The sequence below is a fragment of the Sceloporus undulatus genome, chromosome 1 (genome assembly GCF_019175285.1).
Source record: "Sceloporus undulatus isolate JIND9_A2432 ecotype Alabama chromosome 1, SceUnd_v1.1, whole genome shotgun sequence".
NCBI lineage: Eukaryota > Metazoa > Chordata > Lepidosauria > Squamata > Phrynosomatidae > Sceloporus > Sceloporus undulatus.
In genome coordinates, this window is record NC_056522.1 from 172,012,912 (window position 1) to 172,028,399 (window position 15,488).

Sequence of the window (15,488 nt, forward strand, 5' to 3'; positions counted from 1 at the left end):
CACTGGTCAAGGAGCGTGAGACTAGAAGCTGTAGGATATACAAAAAAAATGTGTGTATCTCTCTCTCTCTCTCTGTGAAAAAAATCCTTTCACCCTTGTGGCAATCACCATTCCTTACAGAGTTCACAATTCATGCTGAATACCCCCATCCCATTTCATCCCATCCCACCACGCCCATGATTTTGATTGCATGGCCGTCAGCATCTAGGTGAAGGGGTCACTTTGTGAAGGGCATATTCAGGTACTAGCTCTATTGGTATGTTATCTGGTGACACTACTACAGGACTTTACAATGTTATATACATCTCAGATTCAGGCAATGTAAAATAAAGTAAGAGGTGAACAATAATTAATCAATGACTTCAATCTCAATTGGACTAAATAGGAAGTAAGGACATTACATTATATCCATTAGTCTGCAAAGCAGTGTAAGGATGTCTGTATTACTATCCAAATATTATTTTATTAATAAAATAGCCATTATTTCTGCTTTTTACACTTCTATTCCCTCTGACCTGCATAATTACAACTCTTCCCAAATGACAACTATGTATCCCTGCTAGCTGAAAATACAACTTCATCAACATTATGGCATGTACAAAAGTTTATTACATTACAGTGTCCCTCCACATTCACTGGGGTTAAGGGTGAAATATCCCCATGAATGTGAAAAAAACAAAATAAAAAAACACACTATTCTTTATACCTAAGAGAACACATCTCTAGGAATCTCCAGGTCCTTCAGTGCAACACTTTGGTCAACATCTGCCAGAAGATGATCATAGAATCATGCTGGCAGACCTCTCTAGGAACTTCTGGGTTCTCCAACACAACTCTACAGTCAACTTCCAGCAGAACTGCACTGGAAGATTTAGAGATTCCTAAAGAGAACATATTTTTAAAAACTGCAAATAATCAAATCTGCAAAATCACATCTGCAAAGGTGGAGGGACAACTGTATTTTTAAATTAGTATGTGGAAGGATCTTGAGACTACAAGAAAGATTGAAAGAAAGAGGTTGGCAGCGTGAGCTTTCGTAGACTAAAGTCTACTTCCTCAGACTGACCATATTAATCTAAGTAAGTAGACTTTTGTCTATGAAAGCCAACCTCTTTCTTTCAGTTAGGAGCTTATCGCACTCACTTTTGCCCCCAATCTGGGCAGGGGAAGGCACGTGCGTGACCGAGTGAAAACACATTTTATTGCATGCTACTCTGTCCTCAAGTCATACCCATGCCCTAAGCCATCCCTGATCAGGGCTCAGCAGCATGATTTTGCTCAACCGGAAAGCTTCCGTCTTTCAAAACTCACACGCCTGAGCCCTGATTGGAGATGGCTTAGGACTGGGCGATGGCATGGGGATGCCTTGATGACAGTATAGCATGTGATAAAAAGCATTTTCACTCGGCTACGCACGTCCTCTGCCAGTGCTAAAAGCTCTCTCTACAGACTGATTCTACAAACTAAAGAGCTTATTGCATTGAATTTAAAGCAATTTCTCCCCAATGGGATACAGCGTTTTTAATTTTAAAAGGGGATGTTATCACATCCCATTTTTGAAAAGCTGTTGGATAAGTATGGCTGGGATCCAGGCTGTACATGAGTTGCACTTGCCCATCAGCAGCTGGGTGAGATAACCACTGCTTTTAAAATTAAACGCAACTGTATCCCGTTGGGGAAAAGTCACTTTAAATTCAATGTGATAAGCTCCTAACATGGCCATATCTTTGTATTTAGAACAGCTAATCATATTAATTTTGCATTCTTTCTAAGGAGATTGTTTTTTAATCCCCAAAAGAATGCTTAACCAATGTGTCTCCTACATAAAAGTCACCTTTCAATGAACAATATAAAATAGATACAATGATAATTGCACAAATATTTAAACCTATTTTCTTTTGTTTTTCCCAATAAACATTAGGCTTTAGCCATGCTCTTGACTTAAAAATCTCAAATGTACAGTTTTGTAGGTTGAGGCAGGAGCCCAGCCATGGTTCTGTTTTTTGTTTGTTTGTTTGTTTTTAAACATTTGCAGAATTTCATCTGCCAACTGAAGTGGACAAAAAGGAAAATGATGTCATCGTTCCTTCCCAATCTAATAACATTTTTAAAAGCCCCCAAACAGCATTTCAATGCATGAAGAAGATGTCAACTCACCACAATTGTACATGCGATTAAGTCTTTCTAGATCTATTCTGCTCAAATCCTGGCTTTGTCCAATCACATCATTGAATTCTGGAATTTTAGTTGTAATTGAAGGGATGCTACTATTTATGTTAAATGAATATGGTCCATAATGCATGACAGATTCATAATCATATGGTGTGTTTAAGTCAGAAATGAAACTATCATTATATTTGTTGAAGTTATGTTCTTGACCTAGAAAGAAATGATTGCCATGCTGTTAGAAAAGTTTGAAGGCAGCGTTATATTAAGCATGGATTTTAGGAAAAAGCTTCTCTGAACGAAAAACTCTGATTAATTATTTATTGTAATGATATTGTTCTCTGTGTTCTACTTTGTTGCCCAAGCTGTCTGCCTGAAACCACTGGGAGATAAGTTAGCAGGGAGCTCTGCCAATTTGTGAAGAAGGCAATCCAGGTGCAATTAGGACACATCTGACCATAGAGTTGCCATTAAGGATACAGAAACTTTAGCTGGCATTGAAGGCAGTCACAAGAGTTTTCAGCAAGGACCGCTGAACTGAGCATGTACCTCTAAAGCTATAGAACTTGCTCCCAATCTGCTTCCAACTGAATTTGCTTTGTGGCATCACTAGTGTTGGTGTCACACAGTGCATTAACTCATGGAAAGGACAGCCCCACTCTCCAACTGCTCATCTTCCCACCTGGCCAGCTCCCTGGCTAGGCCCAACTGGGCAGGAGGGCGATGCAGTGAAAGGGAATGGAAGCAGAGAGATCCACAGCTCCCACTGCCACCCAACCACCTTTTCCAGTCTGGCTGAGTTGCTGGCTGGATAGGAGGGTGCAACAGTGGGAGGGAAGGGCAACACGCTGCATCCTCCTCCTCTACCATGGAGCAGGGTGTTATCAGTATGCTGATGACACCCAAATATACTTCTCCATGTCTCAGTCATCAGCAATGATGACAGATGGCATTTCTCCCCTCAATCAATGTCTTGCAGCAGTAATGGACTGGATGAGGGAAAACAAGCTCAAGCTGAATCCAGACAAAATGGAAGTACTTACAGTAGGGGCTCCCAAACCAAGTATCAGGCCGCAACCTCCAGTCCTAGAGGGATTCATGCTCCCCTCAAAGGACTGTGTTCGCAGCTAGGGTATGCTTCTCGACTCGTCGCTTCAGATGAGAAATCAGGTGAATGCAACGGTCAAGAGTGCCTGTTATCAGCTCCGGCTGATACGTCAGCTGCGCCCTTTCCTGGAACAAGGTGACCTAGAAACTGTAGTACATGCACTGGTAACCTCAAGACTTGATTTTTGCAATGCGCTCTACCCTTGTGCCTAGTCCGGAAACATCAACTGGTGCAGAATATGGCAGCCAGATTGATTACAGGAACAACTAGGAGTGACCATATTACACCTATATTGAAATCACTCCACTGGCAGCCTATTCGTTTCCGGGCACAGTACAAGGTGTTGGTCATTACCTTTAAAGCCCTCCATAGCTTGGGCCCAGCCTACTTAAGGGATCGCCTCCTTCTGTACAATCCGCCCCATACCCTCAGATCCTCTGGGAGGAATTTGTTGCAGTCCACAAAGACCAGATTGATGGCAACCTCCCAGAGGACTTTTTCCGCGATTGCTCCCACTTTATGGAATGGCCTGCTGGACGAGATCCGTCAAATTACCAACCTAGAGAGCTTCAAGAAAGCTGTCAAGACGGATCTCTTCCGACAGGCCTTCCCGGAATAGATCCCGGCCATGTAACACTCTTCCCACAGAGATATATAAGCGAAGACTTGACCCTCCATTATTTTATTATCGTACTGTTTTTAGATTTTATCATTTGTAATTTTAATGCATAGAATTGTTTAATCTTTTTTTAAGGGGGGAATTGTATATATTGTATTTTTTAAAGGTTGTATGCCGCTTTGATTGTGGAAACAAATAGAGGGATATAAATTAAAGTTTTATTATTTATTATTTATTTACCATGTCACTCCCTCCTCTTTTGCAGAGGCACCTTGGCTGTGGGAAGGGATGTCATCAGGGAGTTGGGATGGACGACTGGTAACTGCCCCGCTAGGTGTTCATGTGCCTCTGAGTTTTCACCCAGTGTGGTCCTCACTCCCTGCATTCCTCTCATAATGCCCCTGCTTCTTATATCATCTTTCAAACTGTCATCCCCAGCCTGACAGAGGACTCAGGAGAGGAGTCTGACTCTGAACCTGAGCCTGGCCCTAGTTCTGCCCTGACAATACCAACAGAGACTGCTGCCCAAGAGGATAGTCAGGAGCCCAGCGTCCAGGCAGCAGAGTCCCCTGGCAATCTTGGCATGGAGGAGGAGGAGGAGACAGAGGCAAACTTACCAATGCCTTCCTACAGCCAGAGGAGATCTGCAAGGGTGGGGTTGTGGTGGTCTCAGAGGCTTTGTATGAGACACTGAGCAATTAAGGAACAGCTGCACCAGTGAGGGCTGAAGATAATAGCCTGGGAGGAATGCCAGAACCTTTGTGAGAGGTTAAGTAATTCCCCTCGTGACAGCACCTTGTTCGTGAACTCTCTTCTTGACCTCTTGGCTGGGCCTGTAGATCTTTGACTGGCCATTCTGTTTTGCTGGAACCCTCGACCCTTTTTGGACATCTTGACTATGTTGATTGTTCTGACCCTTTGACTTGAACCCGGACTGATTACAGACCTTGCTTTTGGAATTTTGCCTTTTGTTTTGTAAGTCTGCAGTTCAAGACTTGCTTTATTAATGGGGGTTGGACTGGATGGCCCTTGTGGTCTCTTCCAACTCTATGATTCTATGAATACACACACTGTGTTGTGCTATTTTGTTTTGCTTGTCTCTATCTTATTTTGGGGCTCATTATCAGCTGCTGGCTGTTTTCCCCAGACACAAACTTTGTATTGGTTTGGATCTGCATACTTAAAAGAACTTTCATCTGTACTGAGATAATCATGAGAGTTCATTCTCCTATCGATAAGAGGCAATTCAGGTGGTAAACTTATATCAAATGTTGATCAAATGTGAATGTTCCATACTTCTACACCCATACCTTAGTTCTCTCCTCCCAAATATTGATAAAAAAAGAACTAGTGATTCTGCAGTTATTGCTTCCTTCTATTTGGAACCCCATTTACAGATCTTTGGAAAGGATTCTCTCTCTGTGTGAAAGGTAATAAAAAGAAAAATAATTTGTTTTCATGTTTGCAGAACTATTTGTAATGTTTAAATGAAGTATTTTTCTTTTTATTACCTTTCAAACACACATAATAGTAAACCAATTATGATTGCTTGAAAATTTGATTATATATTGTTCTTACAACTTATTAAAAGATTTTTGAAAATGTTTATTTTAAATGTTCTCTTTAAAAAAGTAAACACTGAGTGGATCATGTTGGAAGAGGAGAATGCAAATATTTAAAATAAATAAAAACAATGATATACTGACATTTTAATAACTGTGAGATACAGGGCACAGATTTAGGCAGGAAATTAAATTATGGTCTTTAAATTTCTTCTCAGTAATTAATTGTTGTGATATAGTATCACCAAAGGTACTGCGAGTGTTTCTATAAGAAGTGGAGCAGAGATCTTTGCATTTACATTTTAAACCTGGAAAGGTACTTTTGGGTAAGAAGAACACAGAGGTGCTGTAACTGCATTAAAAATATTACAGCAGGTGAAAAAACTTTAAAATATATCTGCTAGTATTGTCTCCTTATTCCTCCCAGAGCCATACAAGTGACATTTTCCAAAGCACTAGCCATGTTAATCTCTTCTGATATAAAAAGAAGAAAGGGAAAAGAAGTCATATGGCATCTTTAAAATTAGCCTTGTTTTTTAAAAATCTAGCATTAGGTTTTGTGGACTAGTTTTTTAGAACATGGAGTGAAGGCTCAATAGCAAAATATTTGTAAACACACAGGAAGGGAATGTAAGATGGAACAGCACCACAAAAGGTGCTACCAAGGTGATTGAGCAACAAGAAGAGAGCTTATGTTTCGCTTTTGAGGCTGTGCTCTAAGACCCTGGAGAATAGACTATAGTCCATGAAAGCTTATGCTGAATTAAATTGTCTTATAGGTTCCACAGGAATCTTAGTGTTGTTGTTCCTGTGTGCCTTCAAATTATTTCTGACTTAGGTGACCCTAATGTTAACCTATCATGGGGTTTTCAAGGGCAGGGAGTGTGTGCCTCATCCAAGGTCAACCAGTGGGTTTCCATGGCAGAGCGGAGGTATCGAACCCTAGTTCCCTCTTTTTCTACTATCAGAATGGCGTCTTTGCTAATGCCCCACAGTGTGATTTTCCAAGAATTTCCTGGAACTCTTGGCATTATTTTTTTATACAATCACTTTGAAGACAGGGGAAGAGTTTTTTTTCCAGACCCAACATTAAAATCTAGATGAAGAAAGAAGATTCCAGTATGGGCTACAAAAGATGTGAAATGACATGGGCTGTTACAGACGTTTTCATGTTCTCTTACAATTAAGAACTTACCTTCGATAATTTCGTCCCACCAAATGTTAACGTAATCATCTCGATCGCTCCGTGACTGTTCATGATAAAACCCAAGTGCATGCAGAACCTCATGTTCCACAGTATCCTTATATTCACAGCGCATTCCAATAGAAACATTCTGGCCAGTCTGAAAATCACCCACGAATGACCAGCAGCTGTCGGACAAGAGCATGCTACATTTATCCATTTATGGTGAGGGGAAAAACTACATCAAAGCAAAGACAGTAATTTCCCCTCCTGAAAAAAAGGTTGCCAGCTTTGCCATGTGTCAAAATAATGAGAATTTCTGTGAGTGAACAGACTGTGAATAGGTAACAGAAAACCTGATTATGAAAGACAATTAGATTTCATTTCTTATTAATGATAAACCATGTAAGGGGACTCAGTTACATGCCCTATCCCAAATTATATGTATAACTTTGAAAAGTTATTGAGGACATGCTCAATTAATGCACATAAAGTGGCATTATAACAGGAAACAATAAAACATGAGGAAGGAAATGCAAAGCATTTGCAATACTATTTTTTTTACATAGCCAGTTGTATCACTACACACACACACACACACACACCATGCCATTATCACACATAGTAATTGAATTTACCCATCCAGTTTTTCAAACTGGAGATATGATTTTTCTCCTTCATAGGGTTTGAAGTCAATGCAAGATTTGAGTCGGAACATCTCAAACGCCTGCAGGATAACACCCCTGGTATTGAGGTCTGAAACACAGAAACAATATATAATGTATTTTGAATTGTCCAAGTAAATAAGTATATAGGCTGGGATGAGGGATGGCTCCCATGTCAGTGGAATGGTGTATCCACTCTAGGTTTTAATCTGAACTTTCAAGTCTGTAACTGTAAATTGTAACTATAATTGTCTGTAAAGTCTGTGACTGTCTGCAAAGTCTGAACTGTAATGTCTGAACTTGATCATAAGTCAAGGACTAGTTTGGGGGCCAAAAATATGGATTTTGATAGGACCCATGGATAAGTCAAGGGTAAAACTTAGGGGCATGTAACAAAGGACGTAAAGGAGAAGCAAAAGAAAATGATGCCAAAGAATTTACAAAATCCAGCAATCCAGACTATTTGTGTTTATCCTAAAGGTTGGATGGATGATGAGGAATGCATGGAGGAGGCAACAAGGCATGGGCAGGCCTAAGAAAATGCACATGTCAAAAAGGATAAAAGGCAAAGCAAAGAAAATGGACACAGTGGGGCTTGACAGACAGGTAGAAAGGGGTGGTGAGCAGGCCATGGCAATCACACACACATGAGCATGGAGCAAAAAGAAGCCCCAAAAAGGGGCTTCTTTTTGACCCACAGAATGAGCTCCAAGATGGCACCCAGACAGCGCAGTAGGGCTCGGGAGTATGTCAGCAATTATTATAGCCTTTAACATTTAACATAACTTTGCCTGATTTTAACCCAGAAAAGCTGACAAACATACACAAATGTCTTAATCAGATTCTTCAAAGCCTGATTCCTCTCAGTGCTCCTTTGAAGAGAAGCACCAAAGAACTGCCATCATTGCCATTTTCCCACCCAGACTTTCAAAAACGTGCTGCAGCAGAAAGAGTTTAGAAGGTTGGTGCTTCTTTTTAGGTGCTCCCCAGACAGACTAAGCTCTCTTCTTTTGCCACTAAGAGAAGAGGATGGTTCCTTCTTTTTGGATAAGAGTTAAAGTACAGTACTGACATTGACCTGTGACTAGTCAACCCAGGCTTTTTGGGTCAATTTTTGACTAAATTTTTTATACATTAGTATACAGAAAGAGCTAGCATAGTGTAGCGGTTTGAGCATTGGACTACAACTTTGAATATCATGGTTCGATTCCCTGTTCAAGCATAAAAAATCCTTGGTGACCTTGGCCAGGTCACACTTTCTCAGCCTCAAAGGATAACAATGGCAAACTTCCTCTGAAGAAACTTGCCAAGAAAACTCTATGATAGGTTCACCTAAGGGTTATCATAAGTAAAAAATCACTTGGCACACAACAACAGCAACAACAACAGCAACAAACATGAGTACACACTGTAGCACATTCTGTGAATCAACTTTTAAATATACATGTAGGTTAATTTCTTTGGAAAGACTAAAAAAACACAGTACTGTATTATTTATTTGTAGGTTCTGCAACCAAAGGAATTTTCATTGAATTTGATGGTATTTGAAAAACCAACCAGTTACATTTGTAACAAATGAGTATTCTATAAACTATAGAAATAATACTGTGTTCATTTCTTATATAATTTTGGGCACCTCCCTCCCCCACTCCCCCACATATTTTGCTGTCTTATCTCCCATAAAATCTATGTTGTGTAGTGAGGACTGAGAATAAAACGATATTATAACCAAGGCAGATAACAGTATTTTTAAAAGATACAGTTAATTCTTCTACTCCTTCAGTAATGTGTCAGCATTACTGCAAAACAGTACCCCAAATTTTTTGATCCAGCGTATAATCTGGAGCCATCTTCAGAGAACAGATGAAAACAGTATAGATATTTTTATAAATCAAGAGTATATTGTTACTAGTAGAAAAAAGATTAAAACACAGAGCATAATGAATTAAATATATATTGTCTGAAAGCCTATGTGTAATCACTCACACACTTGAGAATACATAGTGGGAAAGCTTGTTGGAGGCCACTGTTTCAATTATCCCTATGTTAAAAATGTTTGGGGATCATTTATTAGGGAGTTTAATCTTTTCCTTTTCATGAATGTCACTGAGAAAATAAATGTGTGCAGTCAAAGCCCAAACACCACTGGAGCACTTAGCTCCCCAGGGAAGACCAGAGTTTGTGCCCTCACTAGCCAGCCGCCTTTTTGGCTGCTGTGCCCAGAGGCCCACAAAAAGGCCCACATGCCTCTGCAGAAGATATTTGGGTGCCAAGGAGCAGATTCCAGTCTCCTGCTATGCTGAAATACTATGCTGCTCTTCAACAGGACTTTTAAGTGGAATTTGGTGCCCAAGCTTGCAAGCGGTGAAAGGCCAGTTACAGGTAGAGGGACAATCACTCATTTGTTTTGATTTAGAGAACAAAAAGGCACATTATTATTATTATGTTGACTTAGCATGAGACATGGGTTCAGAAATGTGGGACCTCACCTTTGATCTGATGGGCATCACCCTGCCCAGGAGAAACCACGTAGTGACAGCTGAGGAATGCACATAGGAACACAGCCACTGTATGGTTTCCTGCCATCTGGGAGTAAGGCAGTTTCATCAGCCCCATGCTAAGGATCCCTACCTTCCCTTCCAGCATCTGTGGATCCCTACCTCCTCCTGCCTCTGAGTCTAATGCTGTTCTGCATATGATATTTTCTGCATACATGTTGAGCAGACATGGTGATAGAATTCATCATTGTCTGACTCCTTTACCAATAGGGAACCATTCTGTTTCTCTGTATTCAGCTCTCACTGTAGCTTTGTGTCCTGAATACAGGTTATCAAGACAATCAGGTGGAGTGGCACACCCATTCCTCTAAGAGCAAGCCATAGCTTTTCATGATGTATGCAGTCAAATGCCTTGCTGTAGTCAATGAAACACATGCTTACTTTCTTCTGGAATTCCCTTGTGCACTCTATTACCCATCATATGTTTGCAATGTGATCCCTAGTGCCTCCTCCTTTTCCGAAACCAACTTGCACCTCTGGGATCTCTCACTCCATACGTGGATGATTCTATGCTACTGAATTTTGAGAATGAGCTTGCTTGCATGGGAAATTAGTGTGATGGTTCTGTAACTGCTATCATCTTTTGTGTCTCCTTTTTTGTGGATAGCAGTGTAAAGCATTCTGCATATCTTATATTGAAGAACACCAGAATTCATACAAAATCTTACATATCTCTTTCTTTTCCTCAACTCATTTGAAATATGCTTCGGCAGATCTCCAATTGAAAATCTACAGTGATTGGCAATTGGGTTTCCTTGACTGTGTTGTATCTCTGGCTAAATGTCTAGTCCATAGTCTGGTTGCATACCTGTTGTGATATGATGAAAGTTTTCTCCTTTATTCTGTCTCTAATTCTGCTATATTTTAAAAAGTATTAATAGGTGAGACTCAGAGAGTACAAACACTAACAATCTGATAAGGCAATTTAATTGCTCTGGACTATCACTGTATGGTATCTTTTGCACTCTGTCATAAATGTTATCAGCCCATCTAACCTCTAACACAATTATTCTGAAGTAATGTCTTTCAGTTATTAGTGTTTGGTTTCTTTTTTAAACTTCTGCATTTCATTGACAAAATTAATTTAGGATCAACTTATAATTTCATTAGTCTTTACTACAGAGGAAGCCCAGTTACTGAGGCTGCAATTATGTATCCTTATTCCTCAGTGTAAGACCAGTAAACTTAACAGTACTTTCTTCTGAGTAAACATGCATTTGAATAAGGAATCTGGCACAGCTCATACAAAGTTCCTGATTTTAGCACAAGTGCCACCTCTCCCACCATAAGAAACATAGCACTTGTCACAATGCTCTGGATATGCTTTTTCAGGGGCTGCAGGGGAAAAACCAAGGAAAACACTGTTTCACGTGTACCTTTCACTCATCAAATCCAGCAACCCACACTACATAACAGCATGTATCATCATGCAAAGTACTTAATCAGTCAGTCCCAGAATATAAGAGAACTTTTTACCCAAGCTGTCACCCATTATGTAAGGAATCGGAAGTTTCCATCTGTAGGAGCTGTTCCTAAGTGCGTTTTTTTCCAACTGTCAAGAAAATGAAGATAGCTTTACAAAGTGCTTTACGCTCAAAAATTTCCCCAAAGAATTATATCAACAAAGCATACCGGCATAATAATGTCACCTTCAAAGAACTTTCTAACAGATGCTGAAAGGGGAAAAAAATAAAAAGTTTAAGAGCAATGTATCAAAGCATCTATTATTTTTGTTTTCTAACTGATGCTTAGAGTTTGTTTTTTTAAAGCTAATAGAAGAGGACACAGAGAGAAAATCTTTGGTGAGGCAGCTTCAAGCTGTCCCTTCATGACTGTCTGTTCCTGCCCTTGGCCATGCATAAAGAATATGCTTGAATCTTAGAAAATATGCATTTATTATTATCAGCTTTAAGCCTTGATAAACTGATCTATACACATAAATCAGTGATTCCTAACCTCTTCTATGTCCCACACCCCTATGAAATGTTCTGTTAATGGTCAAACCTCCTACAAAACTAATACAGCATTTGAAGATGAAGAAGTTTAATTTCCAATTTTTAAACTGCAAATTGAACCTCATACAATACTGCAGGTGCACAAATTGAGCAAAATAAGGGACCCCTGATCTAAATGAAAATGTTATTTTTGTCCATTAACATGCTTACCTGTGTTGATTTCTGGGATGCCTGGTCTAGGTTTTCCTTCATCTAAGGAGTATTCTATTAACAGAAAAACAATAATGTTAAGGTAAGTAATTATTCTCCAGGTAATAATATTTTCAGCATGTTATCTCCCACCTTAAGAATGGACAACTGTTTCATGGCTTTTTAATATGTGTACCTTCATAATCGTCTGTCTTCCTGATCTGTAACGGCAATAGGACAGCATAAAACATGGTGAAGGATGATAAATGTACACCATAGACAGGTTTATTTTCTTTTTAACTAATCATATGTACAGTGCTGTGTAAATTTACAGTGCTTTATAAATAAAGCTTGATGATGATGATGATAATAATAATAATAATAATAATAATACAGTAATAATAATAATATCTCAACCATTATATTATCAGAAACCATCCATAAAATGAACTTACCACAAAGGCAGAAGAAACAGCCATCATTGCTACCAGATGCAGGAGCTGAAAGGAAGGCAGGCATATTGAACAATTGTTAACTCTGAATGTCTGAGGACACAACTGCATAAACAGCTCATATAAAATGCTGGACTTTGTATACAATGCTGTTGTAGTATCATGATAATGAGTCAGCTGTAATCTAATGTTTAAGCCTTCCTCCTATTTCCTAATAATTAAATATTCTTTCAAACTAACCTTTCTTTCTCAAGTCATGTCCATTTTGAATCTAGGAAAAAGGATATTGTGAACAAACTGCTTCAATACATGGTATTGGTAAGAAATCTTAGGCCTAAAAATGTAGTCTAGGTTTATGAAGTATATCTATCAACTCAATTCTGAGGCCTTCTCTGCAATATTAGAGGTGGAATCCATATATCTATGAAAAAGAGAGATCAAGAAAGTGGCTGGTGCACAGTTCTGGACATGCTGTAATTCAAGGGGAGTCTCCTCAAGGAAGGTCCCTCTTAATTGGCAGGGCTCTGACATTGTCCTGTTTTTTACAAGTTGTATTATTACTTTTGCTTACCTCAAGAAGCAACTTGGAATCATATAGAATAAGATATTCTGTTCCAAAGCTAGGAGAAGCTGCAGCAGTTTGCTTTTGCTTCAGCCTACTGGAAAAGGTAAGACAATATTTGTTTGTTTGTTTGTTTGTTTAATCTTCCTCTCTTCTCCCTCCTGATGAATTCACTGAGTGCAGATTACTTTTGCACTTTGAACTCAGTTTGCAGCAACTGAAGGAAGCCAAAAATTAAGAGAGAATGTGGAAAAAGGAATGTGTTTGTCAATTTATGGTGGTCCCCTGCATTTCATAGCGATTTCTCAGACAAGGAATATTCAGAGGTGGTTATGCTTGTTCCTTCTTCTGAAATAGAGCCAACAGCACTTAATATTAATTGGTGTTCTTCTACCCAAGTACTAACCAGGGCTGACTCTGCTTAGTTTCCGAGATCTGGTGCCTTCAGGATATTTAGGCTGTATGGAAGATATAGAAATGGAGTTGTAAAAGCAGCTGAGAGAATAGGATGGCTTTGGATAAACTGGGGCAGTACCTGCCAAATCAGGTTATGGTCTTAAGCAGCAATTACCAAACTTTGATCTTCTAGGTGTTTTGGATTTCAATCCCCAGAATCTGTAGTCAGCTTGGTCAACAGTCAGGAATTCTGGGAGCTGAAGTTCAAAACATCTTGAGCACCAAAGTTTGGGGACTATTGTTCTTAAGGGTCAGTTTGAAAGAAATGACTGCTCCAGATCCTCCATTTCTCTTCCATTCCTATGGTTAGAGGTCAAGGAACAAGACCACTAACTGATTTTGAATTGTTAATATTTAATGCTGAATTCTGTCTAAAAGGTGTTATATAGAGAGGCTCTGGTTGGGAACAATGCTAGTGTTGAAAGAAATGTGGGAAAGAGTGGTAAAGGAGATTAATAACAAGATTATTTTGTGAGGACTTTTCATGGAGCAGAGCAATGCAGTACTGTGACTAGTGATGTAAATTGCTCTCATAAGTCTTCTCATTCCTGAACAAGGGCGGGAAATTTAATTACTGTTCCTCCGCCATGTGAAGTGCAAGATAATTAAAATGTCTTATCCTTCACACAGCGCAGAGCTGAGCCATGCCAACTGCAATTGAACTAATGGGGTGGAAACTTCCATTGGAAATTTAATGTTCTGGTTGTTTTTATTCTTTAATTGCTTTGGTACTTTACTTAAGTCGAACAGTTAAACAGCAGGGGTGGATCTAGCTTAGCCTAGTACATGTGGGGGCCACAATATTTATTTATTTACTTATTTATTTTATATAGCACTATTCATATACATTGCACTTTACAAACAATTAAAAAATTATAACTATTCAATATTGCAAAATACTAAAATGAAATATTAAAATCCAATGGGGAAAAAAGTTGTCTACATGAGTTCCCCCTAGGCTTGCTGCTTCCTGCTTACATAATGCAGGACCAAAACCCACAATAAGGTCTGGACTGTCTTCACAATAGCCATACCAATTTGGGACTTCCTCCCAGTAACCAACCTATTGCTGTGGGTTTTCAGGGGAGTTTCAGCCTTGACAGGTGGCTGCCTTTTTACTCACAGTCCTCATTCATTGTCTGATGCCACTGCTGTGGGTACATTTTGCTCTGAGGTTAGAATGAGGCACCCAGTGTTGACAGCATGTCTGGGCATCTCATTATGAACTCAGCAGTGGCACTGGGCGATGAATGGGGACTGATGTCCCTTAGGAAGAGAGCAAGGTAAAGGGCAAATTCGGGGGTAATTCAGGGCCAGAATACTCCAGTGGCAGCCACTGGGTCACCCAACATGTCGCCATGAGAGAAGGGTTGAGTGTGGTGGGGATGGTGCAGTCAAGAAAAGGAGGAATTGGGCTATCCAGTGGGAAACCTCCATTTCCCTGAGAATGTCTTGTGCCCATGTTAGTCCTTCTCTAGCCATTCTTTTAAGGCCTCTGTGAGGCAAGGAGCATTGGGAGTGTATTTCAAGGGTCAAGATCCAGCTTCCCTAGAGTCTTTAAAAGGAAATGGTGCTGGAAAGGGTATGGAGACCTGCATAGAGGGGACAAAGAAGGATCAGGTATTAAGGACAGGGTAGGCATTACTACCATCTTGAAGTTTCTTCAGTTGACAAGCCAGAAGATGGAAGGAATCCAGGGAGAGGTGTGTGAGAGAGAGAACGGCTGAAACCTCCACTAGCTGCAGTGTGCAGTTGTGGTGGGTTCAGAGGATTAATTTTCAAGCCTCTGTCACCTTCTGAGGGTCACATAGACTGCCCCAAATGCACATGGAAACAGAACTGTCAGGAACCGTGCTGAGTTTGGAATTATACAATAAAATTGCAAGTTTACTCTGTGATCATAGATTAAGAAGTATGGAGACAGAAACAGCCATCTCACTCTTCAGAGAGCATGGAGGTGGTCTTGGAAGGTTCTGTGGATGGAAGAGCCCCTACCAGTACTTAGAGGAAGAA

The 15,488-nt window shown here is 39.8% G+C and overlaps 1 protein-coding gene across 1 annotated transcript in view; it reads right to left on the reverse strand.

Annotated features, from left to right (window-relative positions):
• Window positions 1-15,488, reverse strand: part of LOC121918910 (meprin A subunit alpha-like) — a 47,681-nt gene that overhangs the window by 11,832 nt on the left and 20,361 nt on the right. The window contains 9 exon segments of the mRNA XM_042444943.1: window positions 1-28; window positions 2,158-2,379; window positions 6,651-6,826; window positions 7,277-7,394; window positions 11,338-11,413; window positions 11,494-11,534; window positions 12,027-12,080; window positions 12,202-12,226; window positions 12,461-12,505. The exon segment at window positions 1-28 is cut by the window's left edge and continues 7 nt beyond it. Coding sequence (XP_042300877.1) covers window positions 1-28; window positions 2,158-2,379; window positions 6,651-6,826; window positions 7,277-7,394; window positions 11,338-11,413; window positions 11,494-11,534; window positions 12,027-12,080; window positions 12,202-12,226; window positions 12,461-12,487 — 767 coding nt within the window. The 5' untranslated portion in view covers window positions 12,488-12,505.